We start from the raw sequence: 20,403 nt of genomic DNA, 5'->3' as shown, positions 1-20,403 counted from the left end.
AAAAAATGTAACGTGTTATAAAGAAAAGGGTCATTTAATCTACGGTTCTTCTAAAATTTAACCTATTATTCTAAATAACCTTTTTAATTCCATTAAATATTCTTCCTCTTTAATTTGTGCTGATATTTATTAATGCATATATTTGTCCTTACTTATTCAGGTTATCAAAAAGTTCGACGGGAAGTTTACAAAAGCAGTCAGACTGATTGAGTCAGGTGTGCGTCTGGAAACATTTCAAAACTTACATGGGAAATACAGAAAATGATACGTTCCAAAAATAACTCCGTGGAGTCGAGCGCTCCCTGATCACAGTTATTAACACGTTTCTAAAAGTGGCTGTGTGGCAGCCAACTGCTGTAATAAGGCCTCATTAAATATGAAACTCTGCCTGCTGCTCGCGCCTTCATTACAATGATTAGGAATGTCGGATCCCGGCGTGCCTGTCTCTGTTTGTCTGTCTGTCTGTCTCACCGGCTCCTCCATGCTGGCCATCGCTGCACAGATTTTGTCCAGGGCCACGCTGGCCCCCACCGCACTGGGGACCGGCACGGTGGACGCCGGCCCCCGGAATTCCAGGATCTAATCGGAGAGAGGACACATCACATGAGGACACCGAGCGGGGCTGCATCTCTTCATGTGGAATTAAATGAAATGCAGACAGAGGAGCGCCGAGGAGATGGAAAAATATGCTTCGCATACATGCATATGTGGAGGGGGAATTCTCCTGCCAACATTTTTCAAAACAGACTTCCAGCCAGCGTATTTATTGGTAGCGATATGTGGAATGTGCGTGAAGGACATTCAAACCCACCAAGTGATCGTAGCGTCCTCCAGCCGCCACGATATCCGGCACCGTGCGCTTACGCTTCCTGATGAAAGCCACGAACTGGAAGATGACCCCGGAGTGATGCTGCACCTTGTACACTAAACCTAAGTTGACCACCACCTATTGAAGAGATACATCAGAGTTAAGAAAATGAGGAAAAAGGCCAACGCGAAACGACGTATCTTTAATTTACCCAAAAGGCTGAATCACCCTTAATTTCACTCCCAGTCTGCGCAGGAGCACGGGAAGCTCCTCCAGGTCCTTCAGGCCCTGCTTGGCCAGCTGGGTGACGGCGGTCTTCTGCTTGGTGAGGGACGCCAGCAGCGGGCTCAGCTCCTGCAGGCTCCCCTTCTGCTCGATGTACTTGTACAGCGTCTGCAGCTGGAGGCAGGAAGACACGGACAGCTCTGGTGAGTCGGTACGTGAACAGAGGCGTCGGGAAGCGGGGTGGATACTCACGCAGCTGGTCGACAGCGAAAAGTTGCAGAACTTTGCCTCCACCTCCCGTTTGGTCAGCTTTTCACTCTGAGCAGACAGGAAGAGAGGGAAAAGTGTGGGATTGAGTGTGTGCAATAAAATGTTCCCAACCGCTATCACATGCAAGCGTTCATCCCGGCAGATGAGGAACAGGCCCGAGACGTGGCCGAACACGTGTGACCTGCACTGACCATGGCGTCGCACAGGATGTTGGACGCCTGGCTCAGCTTGTCCTCGGGGACTCCGCTGTGGAGCAGGATGGCCTTCAGCAGGCTGGTGTGGTTCAGGTAGACGTTATAGTTCCTCTCCTGCAGTCAAAAACATGCTTTAAAACCCTCTCGGCTGCAATTACAGTAAAAAAAGGGAAAAAAAACAGGAGCGCGACAACACAATGAGCACCTCGGTGAATAATGACAGTTGTTTCCGGCTGTCATTTCATTCCATCTGACTCACATATCCTGAAAAGCTCTGGCACAAAGAGCCGGGCGGCGGGGCAGATCAGAATCTAAGAGGGGCGAACTACAGGCCAGGTCCAAGGTCGACTGGGTTCACGAGGCGCGCGAACAGAGCGGCGACTGGAAACCGACGCGGCATCAGGAAAGATGTGGACAGGAAATGGACTGTACTGGAAGGGAGGGAAGGAAGCGAATGGCGCTGCGCAAAACAGATTTACTACGTAAACAATAAATACCGTGTAAATCTGTCAGGCGTACGCACACTTTGGTATTTCAGGAATGTGAGGGGGAAGAGGAGGAAATAACATGAGATCAGGACGAGCCCGTGGTGTTTGTGGGAAAAACGCATTAGGATAATAGATTCATCCCACACACACACACACTGTTCTGGAGGCTCAGTGCACCCGTTTCAGATACAAGCACTTCGTGTGTGTGTGTGTGTGTGTGTGTGTGTGTGTGTGTGTGTGTGTGTGTGTGTGTGTGTGTGTGTGTGTGTGTGTGTGTCTGACCTGGAGAGCAGGAAATTCCTGGATCATTTCGGAGATGGTGTAAATGGTCTCAGCGTCTGGGAGCAGGCTGTTCGTCACCGGCGTGATGATATCGAAGGCGCACTCCAGCAGCTCCCTGGGGTGCGCTCGGTCCAGCTTCCTGGGCCGGAACACACGCTCGATGCTGTACCTTCAATGGCGTGAAGAGAGACGCAGACACACTCTGCGTTTATTACAAATATGGATTTAAATTTTCTACAGATACAGAAGGAAAAAAAACGTATCATCGGAGGACTGAACCGCAGTGTGTCTGGTGTTCCTGTACTTTTGAAAAGGTGTTTCTACTGCTGTGGTTTCCTGTCGGTTTTGACTGCTCACAAAGATCGCAAAAAGAGACTCAGTAAATGTTCAAACGTGACATGTAGGTTTGGTCTAGATTCAACAAACCCTGGTAAGAGAGCTGCATTGGTTTGGAAGTTCACCTGTATGCTGATGGAAAGAAACTGCTCTGTTTTTGTAATTTGTCTCCGTGTTTGTTGGTGTGATTACTGGACGCATCGCTGAGATTTGCCAAAAACATCACAGTAGAGACAAACACAGGCAGACACACCCACCAACACTCAGATACAAAAAAAACAGGACTAAAAGGCTCCCAGGCTCCCAGGTTTGCTCTAGATTCAGTAAAAATGCTTTATTATACTTTCGTCAAATGTATCCACGACTAATGTTGACAACCTCAAAGCAGGCAAAGCCAGGAGCCCCTCGGTGATCTCTGGCATCCTCTAAAATGGGGTGCAGGACACCTATAGCTAGTAACCACAGAGTTAAAGTGAATAACTTAGAATCACTATGAAAAGAATGTTAAAACAATTGATGAACCATCGGCTACTTTACCTCTTCAGATGAGTGACGTTATTGCGGGCAACAAATCTCGCAAACGCCATCTAAAGAGAAAACAGACATCAGCAGCCTGTGTCTAATGACAGTGAGACAGTCGGCGCATACCAAGCTGTAATCAATCACAGTATGGAAACAACTATTTAGACCCCAGGGTTTCCTGAGGTAGCAGGATCTGAGGCCGGCTGCTGATTGCAGCCTCACGCTGCGTGTGCTCATGCAAATAGTTGTATAATTCATGTGCCTGTGCGTGCGCGGACACGCTCACCCGGGGCACATGTGTGCGTGCGAGTGTGTTAAACTCACGCGGAGGTCATAGGGCAGTGTAACCAGCATTCCGCTGTGGTCCATGAAGCAGGCCGGCTCGCTGCCGTCGTGCAGCTTCCTGTTCCTCGGCAGGAGCAGCGGCGTCTGGAGCCGCACCGCACCTGAACGCAAAGCATCGCGCATTGCTGCGACATCTGCGCGGGACAACTTGACCCTCGCCCCGAGCCGGGCCGCGCATGCCAGCGGACACGAACCCCGAGCATCAACAAACGGGAACAGCTGGACATCGTCAGGAATGTGCGCAGAAACAACACTGACACCTGCACAAAACCTGACCTGCCCGACAGAGCGCTCATTGTTTCGCCGCCCCTCGCCGGAGCAGATGTTGCGGGTCCGTCAAACGGGGCTGACGGCGGGTCAGGAGCCCAAGCGGTTCGCCGTGTCGAGTCAACACGGGCTCATGTTCACACGCACACACGCTAAGCAAGCGGAGTGTACTCACCGTGCTTCTTGAAGATCCTGGTGATTGTTTCGTACACATACTGCTGCAATTTGGCGCCGCTGAAGCTGAAGCTGCCCTGGAGGGAGAGCAAACAAACAGCCTCTGTGAGGCACCAGCAGACATTGATTAAGCACTAACAGGCCTTCCGCTTCGCGCACCAGATGAGCAAGGCAGCAAGGAATAAAGAGGGGGATTATTTGTGTATCTGCAGTGCCATCTACTGGCAGAGCAAAGACATTTTGGTTTTTGAAAGAAACAAACTGATTTAAAAAGATCAATGAATGACAAAGTCTGAAGAGGATAACTCAGCTGTCATATCTAAAGTCAGGACTGGAAATAGGTGTAAATTGCTAGAAATGTTCAGTCTTGCTTCAGTAACTGCATCAACTCTTTTGACTTCATGTTCAAAGTTGAACTCGGCAGATGGAAATGTTGGAAAATGTATATTCCATATAAATCAATAACAATTGATTTCTGGTTGAATGCAGAAATTATGAAGTCTTGCTCCGGTTAAAATACACACTTAGAAACATTTTTGACATTTTCCAAGAATAAAACTGGCACAGCATGTTCTGAAAAGCTGTACAATATTAGTTAAATCCATGAAATCAGATAACATTGTCGATCATTGCAAGAGTGGAGTGATTTACAATAAATAAACCAACGCGAGCTGTTGACTTTTTTGTGCTCTGGGATTTGTGCGATATGTGCCCTCGATTGCTGAATTCGTTGTTTTTAGTGACATTTTACTGAATTTTGTGCTTTCCTGTTGAATTCTGGCGTATTGCCACCAGATGTGATGTCAAGTAGAAATAAAAACGTGAAATACGATCTGTTGTCACACAGTTCAGGGTTGTCGGGCTGCATCTGGATGCCTCACTAACGCTGACGTGCAGATCACGACATGTGATGTGTGCTAATCTAAGTTCAACAACCTCAGAGCGCGTAATGCCTCGGCCTCTCGTGATCCCTGGACCACATCTCTACCCAGTCTGTCCCGGATCTCAGGTCGGGAGCCGCAGAGTGAGAAATCCCCAAAAACAAAAGAAGCGGCCGAACCTTGTGCAGGTCGATGTCGTACGTGTAATCCATGACGGGGGAGTTGTTCTGGGCGAACAGCTGGCCCACCATGGTGCGGTAGGCCTTGGCGTTGACGTTGGCCATGGTGTTGTGCAGCACTTCGTGCAGCTCCGACTCCATCATCTGCGACGGAGGCAGCAGCTCGCTCTTCTGCAGCTCCTGAGCGGTGGGCCGCAGGGCCGGGTCGTGCTTCAGCAGCCACTCGATCACCTTCCTCTGGAAAACAGGAAATAATACAGAGAGTTTACCAAAAAGAAGGAAAACACTCTCAAACAATGCAGCAGCGAACACTCTCACCTGCGTTCCTTGCTGATATGAAGCAAAGTCATCTGGGAATTGGATTGGCTCCTGCAGAATGAACACAGATGATATGATAGAGGAGATTTAAAAAATAATAAAAAAAAAAAACCTGCAGGTGAAGGATTAAGTTCTCTCTAAGGAGGACGAACCACGCGCAGCTGGCTCAGGACGGTGATGCGCTCCGACCCCGTGGTCATGGGCCTGTAGGACATCTCGAACAGGATGATCCCCAGGCTGAACAGGTCAACTTTCTGTGAGCAGAACCACAAACGCAGGAATTAAACACTCAAAGTGGCATTTAATTAAAAGAACAATACTAAATGTTAGATTCTCACTTGGTTGTATGTGGCTTTGGTGTTTCCTTGAACCTCAGGACTGACGTAGAGGGCGGTGCCCACCATGCCTGTCATATTACCTGGAAACACAGAATCAATGCTGAGTCAGGAGCTGGATTATCCACCTCCAGAGACGCTAAACACTAGGCGTCTGGAAACACTGCCTGTTTAATACAAACACACACCTGTTGGGTCTGGTTTGGATATTACTCCCGAGCCGCTGTCATCTATCTCAAATTTACCGGCGGCCTGAGAGAGATCAAAACATTTCTACAGGTTAAACAAGATAAGTGATTGAAATGAAGCTTCGAACAGTCGATTAAAGCGTACCACATTAGCTGGGTGGCCTGTCGCCAGGCCAAAGTCTCCAATTTTGACATGATCCTGTGAGTCGAGGAAGATGTTGACAGGCTTCAGGTCCCTGTGGATCATACCCTAAGAGAGGGGAGAATCACAATTAGTTAAAAAACAACTTGAGCTGGGATTAGACCGTCGTGAGACAGGTTAGTTTTACCCTACTGTTGATGTGTTGTTGCAATAGTAATTCAATGGCCATTCATGGCGCGGATGGATTTGAACCGTACCTGCTCGTGGATGTAAGTAAGGCCATCGAGTATCTCTCTGAATAATCTCCACAACCGATTCTGATCCTGGTGCAGGCCGTGATCTATTGTGTCTCTTAAAGTGCTTTTTTCACAGTATTCCATCTGTCAGGAATAAAAAAAACTTGAATTATGTATGAAAACAAGATGAAAGTGGAGCATGTGGACAAATGGAGAGCTGTGTGTGGATTTTATATATGTGTAATGATATTTCTGTGTTCGCTCAAAATGCACGCAGAAGTATTTCTGCCTCTATATTATCCTAAGAGAAGCTTACCTGTATGTACAAATAATGTGCTATGTTATGGTGGCGATCAGAGTCTGTGTTCTCTGACGCTTCAGTCACTGGTCTTTTGCTCGGCTCGACCTGCAGGAGTGAATCAGATTTTATCTTTATGCACCATAAAAAAAATACAACCGAGCGCGATCCGAAAATAATCCCACCTGTACAATCTCATCTGTGCTTCCATCGCCGTCATCAAAGATGATCCCACTCCCGGAGTCACTATCTGAAGGCCTGCGATGAACACAGATCATCAGAGTAAACACTGACGCAGCAGCTTAAACACAGAAACAAAGAAAACGCAACTTACAAAAAAGAGGCACCGAATACGTCTTCCTCATCGTCGTCGTCGTCGTCATCCTCGTCGCTGGACTGATTTCTGGTGCACTTGGCGCTGGAGGACCTCTCGATGGAGGTGGACCACTCCACGGAGCTGGACAGGGTCGGGGGCGGGGCGGCGTCCTCCACATTGTCGGGGAGGCCGAGCTCGTTGAGGCGCCGCGGCTGCTCCCCGGGCCGGGGGGGCTTGTCGGCCGTGCTCGGCGGCTCGGAGCTGTCGGTGACGCTCAGCGCGCCCAGGGACGGCGTCTCGTGCCGCTCGATCCAGGCGTTGTAGTAGCGGACGATGTTCTCGTGGTTCAGCCGCGACAGCAGAGTGACCTCGCCTTTGATCCGCCTGAAGTGCTTGCTGGCTGGGTTGACCTGGATGCGCTTCACGGCGTAGTAACAGCCGTCCAGCATGTTCTGAACCTGAAGAGAACAGGCGGAAATATTGAATGTAATGTAATTTTCTTTTTAAAACGACAAAAAGATAAGTGAAACTGCATCTCACCTTAATGACAGCCCCAAAAGCTCCTTTCCCCAGAAGCTGCAGCTCCTCGAATTCATTGAAGTAGCGAGAAAACTGTCTCTGCAACCCCGAACTGAACGGAGCGTTGAGGATGTGGCTTCGTGGGAGAACTGATGACGGAAAGTCCTCTGCCAGGTCTGCAAACACACAACATGGAACCCATTTCAGTGATAATGGCTCCTTTAATGTCAGTAACTGCGGATTTATAACAATTTACAGAAGCAGGTAGTGGATATTTTTAAGATTCTTAACTGACAATATCAAATCAAAAGACATCACTGGGAATGTTTTTGCCACTTTGACACATAATTGTAATGCTCAAACAAAACTCTGGTCAAAGGATTGACAGATTGGACAGTGATTCATTGCTGCCACCTGCTGTACAAACATGGCATTACACAATTCTTGCACCTTTAAGTTACACGATAAATTCTAGGAATTGATGTGTTTGCAATAGCTATACGTCCCATTTATCTAGCAATCAAGCATCCATACTGCTTAATCCAATTCACAATTGCAAGGATGAAGCCAATCCCAACTAACAATGGGTGAAGGCAGAGTTCAACTTGAACAGGTTGCAAATTCACATAAGAAGAGATCTGTTAATGTGTGATCTTTGAAAAAAATGCAGTTAGCTGACAGCATGTAGTCACAACAGATTTAACAGGTTACATATTTAACAGGTTAAATTCCGCGCATGCGGAAAAATTGGCTCACAGCAGCAAGACTGAACCGCAAAGCATAAAGTCTCACACAAAATTACAAATAGCAGCAGCAGGAGAAATGCTCCACAGAGATTACCGAGACAACTGCTACTACATTAAATCCTGTTCTTCCATCCAGTGACACCGCTGGAGGATGCGCATCGTCTCAAATAACGTGGAAAATCAAAAAGACAAATTAAATGAAGCTTTAGAGAAAGACCATCCACTCATAGAACAGAGGACTAGAAGCATTCTGTGTTTCTTTAGCAAATTCTTTCTGAGACACTCGTTTCTGTTGCGGCCATTTTTAAAAACGAAACACAACTTTGAGCTCTACATTGAACTTTGTTCGAGGGTGGCAGTGTCAAACCTCCAAAACCTGTTTTGAAGAAGTTGAGTTGTAAACACACACTTTGACTTTTACAACTTAGACTCTGATGGTTCAACAAAACAAGTAGTCTTTTTGCGCATGTTTGTGTTACTTTTCTCAATACATTTAAAAATTAGGGAAAAAAAGTAGTCACAAAGTCTTTGTGTAAATAAACTACAATTATTCAAAATCGTTTCATGAAAACTGTTTTTTTGCCAAATTCTGTTATTTTGAACAAAAAACTTGAGTTTTTGTTTCAATATGTGAATGCAGAATTTATTTCATTTTAACATATATGCGCAACAAAATGGTTGACAAACATATTCTATATATCTGTTTTTCAAGTTGTTTTTTTGTTCATCTGAGGCATTTTGCTCCTGTTTGAGAGCCACTGACATAATGCAAAGTCAGAGTCTATAGGACGCTGCTGTTTGAAAGAAAAATTAATTGTATTTACATGATCTGCAAATATGTACTTAAGCTTTCCATTTTTCAGTTTCCAAGATTTTGTCCATCACATTTACAGCAGGCTACCTTCTGGGCTGTTGTCCTGATACTGCGGCAGGTTTTTGGGAGAAGGTGGTTTGAGGAACGGGTGGTCCAGCAGCTGCTGAGTGGTCCAGCGGTCGGCGTCGTTGAGGCACAGACACCTGCGGCAAAAAGTCCAGAATGAGACGGACGATTACTGGCTGCGCAGTGTGTGTGTGTGGACTGCATCGGCGCATTTGCATTTCAACAACCCCTCAATAAAAATACAGTGATAAGAAACAAACAGTGTGGATGAGATAATGGCTGCTAAGTCAATATTATTGAAAGAAGTCACTTGATCACAGACAGGAAGGCTGCGGATTTCTGCAGAAATCTTAATTTATTTGACATAGTCTGGCTATGTTTTGGCCGTAATCTACCGCTTCCAGTAAATTAATCTATGGATCTTTTAGATCCAGACACTGTAAAGTAAATTGATTCTTAAGCAGGGTATTGTAGACAGCAACGTGTGTGTGTGTGTGGGAGTGTAGTGCTGTAGGAAACTGATGAGGCTTCGGTTTGGACGTACTTATGGAGGAAGTCCTGGAAGTCGGCGGGGAGGCTGGCCGGCACCGTCACTGGATACTCCTTCACCTCTTTGCCCTGACTCAGAGCCAGCAGCAGCAGCCCCAGGTTCCACACGTCGCCCTTCTTGCCCGCCTTGGTGGGCAGCGCCGAGTCCTCCGAGAAGCGCACGTGAGGCTGCTCAAAAATGTCCTCCTTGCAGATGTCGGCGAACCTCTTGGACAAGCTGTAGTCGGTCAGGCGGATGTTGCCCTCCGAGTCCACCAGCACGCTGGAGGCCCCCAGCAGCTTGTGCACCACCGAGTTGGAGTGAAGGTAGTCGAGCGCGGCCAGCAGCTGGGCGGTGTAGTGGCACAGTTTGTCCAGAGGGACCGGGGTTTGGGCCGCCAGGCTTTGGCTCAGGTTGACGCCGGCGACGTGCTCCACCAGCAGGTTGATCACCAGGCAGTCCACCTTCTCCGTGGAGCTGATCGCCATGTAGTGCACCAGGTTCGGGTGATCCAGCCGCAGGAGAGAGTTGAATTCGTTTTCTGCCCCGTGGATCTAAACAGCAATCGGATGGATCAGTACGGTCAAGTTTTGGTTGATCTGTCATTGAAAGAAACTGTTTAGATCAGTAGATTAACACAACCACTTCTTAATGACCATTCAACTAAGAATCGTCTGCTACCTGCTTTTTGCAGTTCTCGATTTTTCCTTTCTCCTGTGAGGTGAAGAACTTGCCCATCTTCTTGTTCCAGCGCAGCGACCACTCATAGATCACGGCAAACTCCCCCGAGTTCGCTTCAAATCCGTAATAAACGTCCCGGCCGAGCCGTTCGCTTCCACCTGTCAAGAGAAGCAGACGCACAGAAGGTTAGCAGAGGCGGAGTCGGATAGCAAACAAAGCAGCAGCAGCTCTGTCTGTTCTCACCTAAACTTTTCCCTCTGTGCACAACAAGCTCTCCAAAAGTGCTGCTGCTGAAGTGGAGGAGCTCCTGCGAGCGATTGTTGTCTTCATTAAACGTGTCACGTCTAGAAGAAGCAGATGACCGCGACACGTTTAACTCATTCTGCAGCAGTGTTTGCGGTACTGAGGCTGGGGTCGTGTACCTGTGGCGGGTATTTGAGGTAGTCCTTCGTCGGTTACCAGCTGCCCTCTTGGCTTCAGTGAAATCTGAAGGACCTCCACTCGGACTGGGCGGGCTTTTTCCTAACACTGACGCCGACTGTTCTATGCTCTCGAGTCGTTCCTGTGCAAACGTTTAAAAAACATGAAACGGAAAAACACTTGTGAGACCATAAGAACTGTGAAAGTTGTGCTGCTCTCTTCCAGCACAGACACCTGTTTCGCGATTTCCTTTCTTCTCCTTTCCTCTCGCTTCTCCTCCTCTCTTCTTTGGATAACAGCCATGATCTCTTTTTCCTGCAGGAAGGAAAATTATTTCATCAGATCTTTGATGGAACCCCCACCCTGGACACCACCTGTTCTTTCTGCTGAGAAACAAAGTGAAACTAAACCAGAACCAAACCAGAACTTATGTTCCATTTGAAATCACTGAGAACTAATTCCCCCAATATTCAGTCTACACATTTACACATACACACATATTTTGGCACACACAAAGTACTTTGCTAGCACCATATCCCTTCCTGACCATCTCCTCCTCCTGTTTGCGCCGCTGGTCCATCCTCTGCTGCTCCTCCAGGGCTCGCTTCTCCTGCTGCCTCTGCTGGTTCTTCAACATCTCCTCGTGAAAGGAGCGAGGCGGGGGCTTGTTGTGCTCGCTCAGGAAGCCCTGGATATGGTCCGCCAGCTCGTAAATCATCACCTGGCCAAGAAGAGTGAGAAAATTAAACACGTGTGAGAGAGTGGAGCACATTACAGCGTGGACAGACGTACGATATAGGAACAGGTGTGCTCAGCATTGTCTGGATCATGTTTGTTTGCCTTTGCGATTCCTGCTTGTGTGCGTCTGTGAGTCCTCACCTCTCCACAACGCACCACTGCCAGCTTGGTGAGTTCACTCTGGAGGTTTTGGAGGTTTTCGTTCGACAGGCCTTTGGCGTTCTTCAGTTCCAGCTCCGGAGGCCTGTGGCGCCCCATCAGAACACATGAGTGACAGCAAAGCCTTTACACTGACTCTGACAACCAGATCACATGCAGGAGCATTGGACAGTGACAGAAAAACACAATAGGCCCTTCTCCATTTTTTTTTTTTTTTTTTTTTTTGTGAGAACAAACAGATCATATAATCAATATTCAGGTTAGTGAAACAGTGCTTCCCGGCCTGGCCTTTTATTGCACTGACTGAAGCAATAAAATGTTTGTGCAATCTTTTCGTAAAACCAGGTCTGTTCCTACAGCTTTGATCTCTGTACAACAGTGTGGCGGATCAGATAAGCCATTATTATTAATAAGATTAAGCATTTTCATTCCAGAGTTTGCGCCACTGATTGTCGCTAAACAACAAGAATGTTTTCCTGCAGGGTTTCTCATGCTACATTACTTTACTAAGTCAGTGAAGCTCAAACTTCCTTTATTCCTGAACATTTCTAATGTGCGACTAGAGAAAAAAAACAAAAACCGCCCGATCAATAGGATTATTCCAGCTAGAGTTAAGTGTTATGGGATTTAAGTGTCCCAGTGTTTAACACTGGTGTTCTGTAAAGTTCTCTTATCAAGTCAAAAATAACTGTAGTAAAATTAAACTTTTAATCAACCGAAGAGACAAAGAACCTGGAGGCAACATTCAATATGAAACACTACTGACGCTCAATCAAAGATGTTATTGTAGAAATGACACAAAGATAAGCATGTTTTTTCAATCGTATTGTGGTTACTGGCAGCACGATTTCTGTTGACTAAGCAAATAAATCAATCTCAACCAATGTCAGGCATTTGTGTAATATTTTGAAAAGTTGTAATTACTTTCAACCTTTGACAAAGTCACAGTTGTGCTGATATCCAGTAAAACAGCGGTCTCTCTTGTTTGTCTGATGATAATGCTTAAATATTTGCACACTTTTGCTGCGACTCAAACACGGCATTTTCACAGTTCGACAATCAGGGTCAGCACACAGAGACACCGGCTATCCAGAGCTAATGTAGTGACTTTATCCTTTGGAGTGGTTTTAAATCTTAAAAAAAAAAGATGGTTGGATCTGGCAATGATAATCACATTGACCTAGAATCAGAAGATTTAATGTTCATGCAGGCAGCCGCAAAAGAGAGGAAAACATGACTGGATCATAGTGTATGCATGCACAATGTCTTGCACATTTATCATTATCGCAATATCACCATATCTCAAAAAACTGGGTAGATGTATAGGTCGTGATTAGGGCCGAGAGAAACAGATCAAATATGGGAAGAACAAATCCCAAAGCACAAAAGCTATGAAGTGTATGTATTTACTACAGGTCAGATCGTAACATGCAGCAGCCCCCCCTGGTACTGCACAACTGGAGTACACAAGGATGCAAAATGATCCATCAGCTTTAACTGTTTCACAAATTTAGAATGATATAGAAAAGTGTGAATGGGAGTGAGGGAGGATAGGAAAAGATAAGATTTTCTTCATTCCAAAAAGCGATTTTTCAGTATGATACAAAACTAAAACTGTTCATATATGCTATAACAATGAAACTCATGCCATGCCATCTTGATTACATATTAGTACTATTATTGTTTGTTGTTATTGCTTTACATACTTATTTATTGGCTGAATTATTTCCTTTTTAGACGGTTCCTTTTACTGTCCAGGTACCTGCTGCTATAACACTATTAATAAATTACCTTTCAAAACGTGCTTCATTCTGTATTATCATGATTTCTTTTAATTGCCTGTCAAACCACTGGTCTTCTCCACTTGTGCAAGAGTTAGCCTGCTTTTTCCAGACTATCCCAGCAGCAGAAGTGTTTCTTCCACAGTTATTAAACCAGCATGTGGAGGAATGTTTATGGCACCATCAGTGCATGAGTGACGGTCAGCAACTTGCTGCAGCAGCTGGCCAGTGTGTGTTTGGAAACCTGGCACTGTAGTGTCAAGAGATTGAATGCCAAAGGTCAGGGGGCCGCCACTCACACGTCTGGGTAGTTGCAGGGGCATTTGACGTGCAGGTCCACGGTGGCGTAGCACTCCTGGCCGTTGTTCAGCCCGTTGGGCCGCAGGCAGAGGTACATCTCCGGAGGTCTTTTAACCTGCAGGTGAAGTGAGAGTTCCGTTTAGTGCATCGAGCAGAGGCGCGTGTCCGCTTCCAGCCACAAAACCGCCCCGCAAACGCCTCTCGTACCTTCCAGGGGTCCTTGCTCCGCAGATCCTGGAAATCATCTCCAAAGATCGAGGCGAGAGCTTCCAGTTCATTCTCCTGCTGCACGGCGTGCTCCTCTGCTCCGTCCGCGGCGTGCTGACGGCTCATTCTGCCCGCAAACTACATGGCAGTGCCCGGGGAAAGGACAGCCGCTCCGCCGCCGCTCTCACCGCCCCGCCTGCGCCTCCCGGACCCTCCAAAAAGTCACAACTTCCTGCAGATGCGCGGCTATCTCTCGTGAGGTGGAGTCAGAAAAGTAAAGGACGACGCAGCAAACTACAGTCGAAATACCACAACAGACTTGCGAATGTAGCACGCTGCCCTGTCGCAGACTGTGACGTCATGACGCCGCCGTCTGTCGCGCGAGGACAGGAAATTACAGTACGCTGTTCGTGAATGTACGTGGCACAGGAACTACGCATGATAAGCGTCCTCAAATATTATAAACAATAATGTTATAATGACAAGGATGTAAAAAAAAAGTTATTTTTGTTACACAGAATTATACTGATCGATTCTGTAAATATGACAAAAAGCCTAAAGTGAACAGACATTTAAAAGAACGCAAAACAGGAATGACAAATAAATGAAGAAACGCAGAACGCATGTAAAAAAGACTAAAATATGCACAAAAATGACTGCAAGTTACACTGAAAGATTATTCATAGAATTAAAAAAAACCTGTTCCATAAATTGAATTCACATTCAAAATAAAGCAATAAAGGAATAGCACCTGCGTAAAAGAAAAAAGGAAAACATATCTTAAAAAAAGGAAAAATGATAGACGTTTAAAAAACTAGCATTAAAAACAATCAGAACTCTGTACTGAAAAATGACAGCTATGTAAAAAAAAAAAAAAAAAAAAAAAGGAAACTGTATGCCACTTTATATCAAAGCACCCTTGGTTTTCCCAGGTTTTTTATGTCATGTGGGGGATGATTTAGGAACAGTGCTTCATTTTTGGTATTTATGTAATTGTTTATGGGGACCTGGATAATGTGCATTATACTGTATCATATGTACTGGATGATCATGGCATTCCTTTAAAATGTATTAACGTTTATATCACATCTTCAATGGTCAACTAAAAGAAAAAAAATAGATTGTTGAGAGCATTCACTGAAATTCTCAAAACATGTACAAATTTAATATTGTTATTGGACATTTCAAGACTTCGTCTGTGGCTTTAAAATCCCAACAAATCAAATGTAATTTTATGCATATTTCGTGTTTGACGAAGACCATATTTTCTAAAATTCTACATCTTCTATGTCATTTTCATCCAACTTAGGGCTGTGCTGCAGTGGAGCCAATGCAGGAAACTCAGGGTGAAAGCAGCATAGATCTCCAACAGGATATTACATGGTGAACACCAAACACATCTACAAGTAATTAAGTGTCACCATTTAACCCCACATGTATGTTTTTGGACTGCAGGGGGGAAACCAGAGTACCTGGAGAAAACCCAGATGTGCACACAGAAAGGCCCATGACTTCTCACTGTGAAGCAAGACTAATAACATGTAATCACCACCATGTGGTCAAATCAAATATATTCTACATCTTAAAGGTGGATTTTGTTTCCCTATGAAGATTTGGTTGGACATATCTTTTAACACATTTGACACATTACCGAGAGCTGGTGTCAAACAGGGTTATTGGTCATTACAAAGCTGTCTGAATGTGAGTTTTAGGATGCTTTTGGGAGTATGTTTGAAAATGTTTGTGTAACCCACCTCCAGAAGGGTTAATAAATACAATCCATTCATTTCCAATGGTTGTTTATTTATTTATAAGTATTTTGTATTTTATTTTGAAAACCCGGAAGTTTATTTTGAGGACCGGAAGTAGCAGGCCACACTAGTGAAGCACGATTCTTCACTTCTTTATGAGAGAGAAAAACGGGTATAAAGGTATGAAAACTGTACATTTTCGCAGTACAACTGAGAAGCGAAGTAGTTGCTGATACCATGCTCCAAAAATTCCGCTTTAGAGAGAAGAAAAACCGTCGTTGAAGCACTTTTTGGCTGCGTTTCTCCCCTTGGTAAGCTTGTCGCCACGTGTTGCAATTTGTGTGTATGTGGAGGTGTCACGAGGTCACCGTGCTTGTTTTGTACATTTTAAGTTGTTTTTGGTTTATGTTTTGCAGTTAAAAGCATTCATTTCAATGGATTGATGGTGAAATTGATGTTTAATCGCTCAGTTTTACTGGAACGAGCACATTATGAGAATTTTACTGTGTGAAATGCCTCATCTTTTGCACATTTGATGGGAAGTTAAAGTGTTCAGAAGGAATACAAAGTCATTTTAAGTGAATTTAAATTTACTAGAAACAGCAAAGCTGTAATTTAAGTTGTGTTATCAGAACTGATGCATTTCATTTTTAGTTAAAATCTTAAAGGTGCTGTAGGCAGGATTCCGCATCTCCGCAAGATGGCGATTTGACCCATCTAAGATGGCGATTTGAAACCCAGCACAGCCAATCCTGTCCTGTTTTCTCTGACATCACGCCCTTACGCAAGTTAAGCCTCTCCCACAAGAACGTGCGACAAACGCCCCTCGACCAATCACGGTTAGAGCCTCATGGGCTCTTCTGATTGGTCAAAGATACCTGGAGCTGTCGAGATTCCTTTTCAGCTCAGAACAGAGACAGATGGAAACGCTGCGCCTTCGCGGTAGTGCAGTTATGGTACACTCCTAAAGGATTATCAATAGGTACTCTAACATTTAATCCAAAGAAAACACAGAAAAATTAGCACTGACTAGCAAAATCCTGTCTACAGCACCTTTAACTGATGTTATAAAAAGGGTTAGATTGAGAGAAACACAGATGAAGAAATCACATGTTATGCTTTCTTTTAAAGAAGTGCTATGCATTTGAATTGGATTCTAAACCTGTTTTCTAAATACAGGTCAGGTTTTTTTGTGATGCTTGGAAAGAGTGACGCTTCAGCTTTTGTGTCCAACGAAGCTGATGAGCGATCCAATTGATGGTGAGCCTCCGAGTCCAACTTGAATGCTTCAAGCAGAACTTTGATTTCCACCACAGCACTCATGCATTCAGTGGTAAGATTGTGTCAATCCCACTGACTGACACCGAGGGTCTGCATTGGATATCCTTGACTATTGACGGACCCGACTTTGACTTGTGACTTGTTGTATCCAAAACAACCAAAGAACATTTCCATTTGGACATTCACTTTATTTATTTATTTATTTATTTATTTACTTTTCTTTTTTTCTTTTTTTTTTTTCTTAGTTTATTGGGCCCTAGGTTGTAATATGTGTTTTTATATCGTTCAGTTAATTGCGAAACTAAAAGAAGAGTTTCAAATCATTGCTGGCTCTGCGTCCAGTGGTTATTGTTTTTCTCTCAGCTCCTACGAACCTAGACTGCGACTTGTACATACCCTGAAGTGGGTTACATTTGGCTTCCAGTGCAGGGTGAATGTCATTACATGTGATGTAAAAGGGGTGAAAACAAAACAGTTCATGGGTTGCATAAAGGCTGCAGCTCATCCTGCTCCAAAACAGACAGCAGTCCTGGACCCTGCACAAGAAAACACAAAGGTCCCTTGCATTAGGACAGGGGTGGGGAATCCTGGTCCTGGAGGGCCGCAGACCTGCATGTTTTCCATGTCTCCCTGCTTCAACACACCTGAATCGAATCAAGATTCATGGTCAAGTCCAGCTGAAAGCCAGATAACGAGCCTCATTGCAATCAGCTGTGTTGAAGCAGGGAGACGTGGAAAACATGCAGGGCTGCGGCCCTCCAGGACCAGGATTCCCCACCCCTGCACCAGGAGACTAGATATCACAGTTCCGCTGTACAGATGCTGGACAGATAGCTTTTGAATTCTGTGCATCATATAAGTTATTCAGATATGGGAAGAAGGAAGGAGAAAAAAATGAAAGTTGTGAGCTGAGCAGGAGTGCAGAAGCCAAGTGGTTCAAGCTGAGGAGCCTGGAGAAGCACCCAGCACCCTGGGAGAGAGTCGGCAGGGGTCTGCTGTTGAAAACAGTTTTCCCACAGCTTTCCAGCAAACTGAAAAGATCCTTAAAATCCTTTTTGGTGAGCTCGGAGTCGCCGCGTCGTGTCATTCAATCCGACATGAACAATCACGGCGAACAGAGGAGGGGGCGGATTGGAGGAGGTCTGGGAGTTTATCCAAGATCGTGGGGACAGTGGCGCCAGGAAAACACCGTGTAATGGCGGTCAAGAAGCGAATCTTCCGCATGATGCTGTCCCCAACATTAGCAAAGACGAGGTGAAGAGAGGACGAGGTGGAGGCAGGTCGGGAGCGTTGTCGTATGGTACGGCAGGCTATTTGCAACACAAATCGTCACTTATTTATGCGTCTGTAAAGAGAAAACGCTGCAAAAAACGGCGTTTATTAAATTAAAACGCCGTAATGAACGGCGTTCATTCCCGGAAGTGATGTAAAAAGCGGAGTTTCCCGCCGGAAAAGACGCCACTCAACAACGGCGTATTTCCGGTCTGGAAAAACACCGCTTTTGAACAGTGCTCAGTTGATAAAAAGCGGCATTATTTGCGCCGTCTGAAGTGTATGTTGATGAGTTTCTTTCAGCCAATAAATTCGAATCTAACTTAGTCAGTCAATGAATGAAAGCAACAGACCTTACTAAAAGATCCTGGAAGACGGATCACTTCCAAAAGGATTCTTAAGAGTTTGTTTGGCTTTACCAATGTATGAATTCACTCACAAACTTTTTTTTTTTTCGATGCCTAAAACAACATTTATACGAGGGGGTACCGGAAAGAAACCGGACTGTGTTTATAAAATTAAAACAAAAATGATTTCAGAGTTTTGGTTGTTCAATCTCGCTACAGCATGTTCTTGTGCAGATCTCTGCAAATTATCGTCTCACAAAGTTAAACAGGGACAGCAGACACAGCGCTGACATCAACACAGCAGGACCCCCTTCTTCAGAAAAGCACAAAATGGCGGAACACATCACTCAACGCGATCAGTGCGCAAGCATCCGATTTTGTTTTCTGCTGGGAAAAACAGCGTCAGAAACACTCACCATGGTCCAGGAGGCGTATAAAGATGGCGCCCTGGGGAGAACGCAGGTTTTTGAATGGTATGGGCACTTTAAAAGAGGCGAAATGTCTGTTGAAGACCAGCCCCGCTCCGGACAACCCGCATCCTCACGCACGCAGGAAAAGATCCGCGTGGTGGAAGCCGTGGTCTTGGCTGACAGGCCAAGGACGATCGGGGAGGTGTCCACCTTGATGGGGGTTCCGTGGAGTTCCTGTCAGGAGATCCGGTCCCAGGATTTGGGCTTGCGGCGGGTCGCGGCGAAGATGGTTCCGCGTGTCCTCACTCCGGAGCAGAAGGCGGCCCGCGTGGATGTGTGCCGGGAAATCCTCCAGCACACTGAAGAGGATCCTGGGCTGCTGGGCAAAGCCATCACGGCGAATGAGACCTGGCGTCACGCCTACGATCCCGAGACGAAGCAGCAGTCGAGCCAGTGGCGACACCCGGACTCCCCTCGGCCGAAAAAAGCGCGCCAGTCCCGGTCAGCGGTAAAAGCCATGCTGATCTGCTTTTTTGATGCGAAAGGGGTCGTCCACAGCGAGTTTGTGCCGCCTGGACAGTCTGTTAACCAGGACCACTACATCCAAGTCCTGAGGCGGCTCCGAGAAGCAGTGAGGCAGAAGGCTCCGGAGCTTTGGCGGGATGGCGAGTGGTGGCTGCACCATGATGGCACACCGGGTCCTGCGCGTAATGCAGTCCCTGGCAAAAAATGGGATGATCCTTCTGCCTCATCCGCCCTATTCGCCGTACTTAGCCCCCTGTGATTTTTTTTCTCTTCCTAAGAATGAAAAAAGAGCTGAAGGGGCGGAGATCTGAGGACGTCAAGGAGGTTAAACAAAAATCAAAAGACACTGAACGGGGTCAATACGCACGAGTTTTCAAACGCCTTTGAAAGCTGGAAAACACGGATGCAACGGTGTATTCAAACCAGCGGGGATTACTTTGAAGGCGACAGCTCTGAATAATTGTTAAAATAAAACAAATGAAAAGTTATAACCAGTGTTCGGTTATTTTCCGGTTCTCCCTCGTAACTAACATAACAAAATAAGATGTAGTTGAATATATATTCCGTTTTAGTTCGTGCAAGGGAGCCTCAATTTAATGGACACATTATTCTCCCTTGTCGGTCAGATGGCCAATTAAGGGGATCAGGGTGTAACCTCAGGATATTCTGCCTGCTTGGAAGCTGGTTCGAATCCTGTCGATTGTGATTCTGTCTTTTGGACCTTTGGTTAGTTTTATATTTGTATTATTATTATTATTATTATTTTTATTTATTTATTTTTTTGCTTACATTGGAGTTTAACTCCGTAATACAAACGTGCTGTAGTATTAACTCTACTTTATGTTGGCTATCGGAATGCATGCAAATACCATTTAAAAGCAATTATTATTGTGTTTTGTACATAGACAGACAGTATAACCAGGGGTGCACATAAGCTGGTGCTCATGTGCTACCAAATTAAAAAATGCGTACCTGATGACACATTATAACGCTCATTTGCGTACCAGGATTTGGGGATAGCAAGGTGCACATCTCACCCGGACCGGGGGGGGG

The 20,403-nt window shown here is 45.6% G+C and overlaps 1 protein-coding gene across 2 annotated transcripts in view; it reads right to left on the bottom strand.

Moving 5' to 3' along the window:
• eif2ak4 (eukaryotic translation initiation factor 2 alpha kinase 4) overlaps positions 1 to 14,088 on the bottom strand; it is a 29,288-nt gene extending 15,200 nt beyond the window's left edge. Inside the window, exons 1-30 of one of the 2 annotated variants that reach the window (XM_030116977.1) lie at positions 13,765 to 14,083; positions 13,557 to 13,672; positions 11,459 to 11,561; positions 11,127 to 11,300; positions 10,814 to 10,894; positions 10,582 to 10,721; positions 10,403 to 10,503; positions 10,160 to 10,317; positions 9,494 to 10,032; positions 8,971 to 9,086; positions 7,345 to 7,499; positions 6,823 to 7,262; positions 6,674 to 6,746; positions 6,507 to 6,596; positions 6,212 to 6,334; positions 5,958 to 6,062; positions 5,813 to 5,876; positions 5,628 to 5,707; positions 5,442 to 5,543; positions 5,290 to 5,340; positions 4,972 to 5,208; positions 3,913 to 3,988; positions 3,450 to 3,571; positions 3,141 to 3,190; positions 2,268 to 2,436; positions 1,495 to 1,611; positions 1,286 to 1,351; positions 1,037 to 1,207; positions 812 to 946; positions 472 to 579 (exon numbers count right to left, since the gene is read on the bottom strand). In XM_030116977.1, the coding sequence (XP_029972837.1) occupies positions 472 to 579; positions 812 to 946; positions 1,037 to 1,207; positions 1,286 to 1,351; positions 1,495 to 1,611; positions 2,268 to 2,436; positions 3,141 to 3,190; positions 3,450 to 3,571; positions 3,913 to 3,988; positions 4,972 to 5,208; positions 5,290 to 5,340; positions 5,442 to 5,543; positions 5,628 to 5,707; positions 5,813 to 5,876; positions 5,958 to 6,062; positions 6,212 to 6,334; positions 6,507 to 6,596; positions 6,674 to 6,746; positions 6,823 to 7,262; positions 7,345 to 7,499; positions 8,971 to 9,086; positions 9,494 to 10,032; positions 10,160 to 10,317; positions 10,403 to 10,503; positions 10,582 to 10,721; positions 10,814 to 10,894; positions 11,127 to 11,300; positions 11,459 to 11,561; positions 13,557 to 13,672; positions 13,765 to 13,890 (4,188 nt within the window). In that variant the 5' untranslated portion in view covers positions 13,891 to 14,083. Of the gene's footprint in view, positions 1 to 471; positions 580 to 811; positions 947 to 1,019; positions 1,208 to 1,285; positions 1,352 to 1,494; positions 1,612 to 2,267; positions 2,437 to 3,140; positions 3,191 to 3,449; positions 3,572 to 3,912; positions 3,989 to 4,971; positions 5,209 to 5,289; positions 5,341 to 5,441; positions 5,544 to 5,627; positions 5,708 to 5,812; positions 5,877 to 5,957; positions 6,063 to 6,211; positions 6,335 to 6,506; positions 6,597 to 6,673; positions 6,747 to 6,822; positions 7,263 to 7,344; positions 7,500 to 8,970; positions 9,087 to 9,493; positions 10,033 to 10,159; positions 10,318 to 10,402; positions 10,504 to 10,581; positions 10,722 to 10,813; positions 10,895 to 11,126; positions 11,301 to 11,458; positions 11,562 to 13,556; positions 13,673 to 13,764 lie in introns of those variants that run through there. The other variant, XR_003933565.1, reaches the window with a different exon arrangement.
• Positions 14,089 to 20,403: the final 6,315 nt, after the last annotated feature.

The sequence above is a fragment of the Salarias fasciatus genome, chromosome 19 (genome assembly GCF_902148845.1).
Source record: "Salarias fasciatus chromosome 19, fSalaFa1.1, whole genome shotgun sequence".
Taxonomy (NCBI): Eukaryota; Metazoa; Chordata; class Actinopteri; order Blenniiformes; family Blenniidae; genus Salarias; species Salarias fasciatus.
The sequence above is the reverse complement of the archived record's forward strand: the minus strand, read 5'-3'. Positions and strand labels throughout refer to the sequence as shown.